This window comes from Ascaphus truei, chromosome 6, assembly GCF_040206685.1.
Source record: "Ascaphus truei isolate aAscTru1 chromosome 6, aAscTru1.hap1, whole genome shotgun sequence".
Taxonomy (NCBI): domain Eukaryota; kingdom Metazoa; phylum Chordata; class Amphibia; order Anura; family Ascaphidae; genus Ascaphus; species Ascaphus truei.
In genome coordinates, this window is record NC_134488.1 from 14690517 (window position 1) to 14693951 (window position 3435).

At 39.2% G+C, this 3435-nt stretch overlaps 1 protein-coding gene across 1 annotated transcript in view; it reads left to right on the top strand.

Annotated features, from left to right (window-relative positions):
- The first annotated feature begins 489 nt into the window (after nt 1-489).
- The window catches only part of LOC142498004 (uncharacterized), a 32845-nt gene continuing 29899 nt past the window's right edge, over nt 490-3435 (top strand). The window contains exons 1-3 of the mRNA XM_075606513.1: nt 490-996; nt 2392-2469; nt 3232-3435. The exon at nt 3232-3435 is cut by the window's right edge and continues 606 nt beyond it. Of these exons, the coding sequence (XP_075462628.1) occupies nt 720-996; nt 2392-2469; nt 3232-3435 (559 nt within the window). The 5' untranslated portion in view covers nt 490-719. The remainder of the gene's footprint in view (nt 997-2391; nt 2470-3231) is intronic.

The following is a 3435-nucleotide window of genomic DNA, read 5'->3' on the forward strand; positions in this document are numbered from 1 at the left end:
TTGCTGGGAGTGGGAGTGCTGTTGCTGGGAGTGGGAGTGCTGGTGCTAGGAGTGGGAGTGCTGGTGCTAGGAGTGGGAGTGCTGGTGCTGTGAGTGCTGCTGGTGGCGCAGTTGCTGATGGGGTGGATGGTGGTGGCGTGCTTGCTGGTGGGCAGCTTTTGGAGTCTCTTCCATTGGAAGAAGGAGAGTCCAGTCAGCACCAGCCAAGCTCTGACCCTAAACCTGCTCGGAAGAAACGTGTGGAGAAGCCACATAATCCTCGCTTCAATGACCAGGAAAATACAGCTCTTGTCACTGGCATTCTGGAGCACTATGACAGTATATATGGACATTTACTAGGTAAGTGTACCTTTACATTTATTATTCAAATACATGTGATCCTAGGTCATCTGAGTTTTGTTCATATGCAAATATGGGTTCAGAATATCTTTCTATGTTAATTAGTCTGGAAACACAGCTTTTTATCATGCCTTACAAGGACAACTAAACACAGGCGGTCAATTTGCCATAACTGCATACAATATGAATGCAACCTTGCTTACATGTATAGGTTTAGTAGTGAATGCTCATGTGCTTCACATATTACACATAAAACAGCATGTTTGCTATCTCTTGGAACAGCTAGCAGTGTAGGAAACTGGTGCTTCTATTATTATTAATTTACCTCATATATTTTATATGTTTTTCATGGGCGGACAAGTTCAGCAAGCAGAAAAGAAATGTGGGACACAATAGTCATTGGTGTCAATGCGTGTGGGAATCATGTGAGGGACAAGCGGAATTGTCACAAGAGATTTGATGATATTAGGTCCAAATTGAAAAAGAAAATACAACACCAACGCGTGCATGCTACTGGCACTGGAGGTGGGCCAACACCACAACGTCTCATATTAAGTCCATTGGAGGAGCTGCTTCGGGCAAAATTACTTCCCGTCGTCGTGGAAGGTTTACCTGGTGACCGTGATATAGGAATTTATCCCTCACAATTTCCACCAGGTGAGAAATATTAATGTACTAGGCGTGTCGTTGCTTACAGTTATTTTGCATATTTACACTGCTTTTTATACTGTCTTCACAATATAAGCATACCTGCATCTATATATGTATATGTCTGATTCTGTATATATATATATCTCAAAATAGACATATATGTTGTAGTCCTACTAAAAGCAGTAACTAATATAGCACGTGCCATTGTGTGCTCATTTACATGTGAATTCCCAAAATGCATTGCTGCAGTGGAAGCAATTGATGGTGGGCGAAGATGGGGAACAACCGGGTAGTACACATGTGTAACACATGTTAATGAGAAATTATTACTAGCTACAGGTACAGAACATAAATATGTATAATATTATTGTGTATTTTATTTATTTTACTCCGACAAACATGACATTACTGCCTATTTTAAGCATGCATCAAATATATTGCATGCAACGGCCTACAAACATCACTTGCACTAACACATCTATAGTTGTTTATGAAAAGGTCCATTTTTGCTTTAAGTCATATACAGACAGCATAATGAGGCACACGTATCATATGTTATGTCATTGTTTTCATAACTTAAAAACTGCACACGACTATTTAGCTCATCTACCATTGTGTTAAAGCAGCTGCAATTAATATCTCATCACAGCATACACTTCAACAGAGGGGGTGGGGTTCAGCACACACACTAATTACAGCCTCATTTTAGGGTAAACTTAGTTCACACCATTTTCACCTGTTTCAAGTAATTGAAAGGTGTGGCTGATTAGGCTTTTTGGGGAAGTGAATACCGTTTTTACAACCTGACTAGCACAACTGAAGTTAATCACACTCATTTGAAAGCTTCACTTTAGCTACTAAATGCCCCAACAACTCATTACTTATCAAAGCGTACGTCACACATTAGTTCACTCATATCTATAGTTGAACTACTATCAACAACACATTATCACACACTGCATGTGTTGTCTTGTTTAGTCACAGCCACATTCATGTGTGCCACATCTTATATTAATGTACCACACATATCTTCTACCAAAAACAACACTTTTTGCAATATGACCACCTTCATGATAACCATTGTGAATGGTCATCTCATGATAGTTATGTACATTATGATACTGATATCACTACACAACATATGATTTTTATGTACAAATTTTATCTATTTATCCTCACGCATTACTGCAGGAACATAGTATGTTTTATGTTAGGGAACTCAAAAGTTCTAAGTACACAGGCATGTCCATTGTTATTACAACTATTTATGTTCACTTTCACACACACATTTTGGGTTAAGGAAATGATGCTGTTAGGTACTCATAAATACAGAACATACAATAACTGTTTGTTCAATATTTACACATGTAAATGTAAAACTTATGTTATTGTTATATATAGTTGCCCCTGAAGGACATGTGTCACCTGAGACTGAACAAGTGTCTTCACCTGGGTCAGCCAGCTCAACACACCTAGAAGGTGAGTGTATCAGTTGGTGGCCATATAATATGTGCTCTTCTATACACTGGCGACACACTTTATTCGAGCTCGGCTAGTCCCACGAATTCGGGTATACCCGGGTGTATTGAGGTTTGTGACTGTTTTCTGCCCGAGTGCATTGAGGTATTTTCCAGGCAGGGATTGAAGCATTTTATTCCCGCTGGCTGCAATACTGCACAGTATATATATATACTGCATTACAATTCATGAATTTATGCCATCTTGTAGACACGCAAAGCATTGCAGCCTATTAAATCCTAATCATTATCATATAACAGATCAGCCGCCCGTCAGCCAGGCATGAACCCAGGCTGGGAAGGTAAATGCAACGGGGCTTGTCAGAGGTGAGGAGCGGCGCATTCCAGGTATCTGCCAGGTACATACTGGGTATTTGCTCGAATAAAGTGTGTCGGTGCAGTATGTTATGTTGTCATGTTCATTATTTGTTTTGCACATCTTCTTTAAATAGGATTACTTAGTGTCAGTGAAAATGAAGTGTAAGGCAACATGTATTGTGTTAGTGATGTTAACTATCATGTAGGAGTTGTGAGTTTACAGCAAGTTTTCATTCACTCATATTTCATACTGAGTCCAAACATTATTCTTAAGTCAAGGTAGTTTTTAATGTGAGGTTATAAAACGTATGGAAACATGTTAGTTGTTACTTATGACACAGTAGAATTACATAGTAACACAGCAGAGATTAACATGCCATTTAATAATGTGTACATTTATTTGTAGAACATGATGAAGAGGATTATGATGATGATGATGATGATGATGCCGCCGCCGCCATAGACACACAAATACAAGCAAGTGACCATGAAGAGGTTCCAATTGAAACTGTTTTACCGCCAAATCGTCCAGCAAATACCACATATGATGCAATTGTAGCTTCTGAGGGAAAAATTGTGGAAGCAGAAAATCGTCGCCATTCTGACCTGA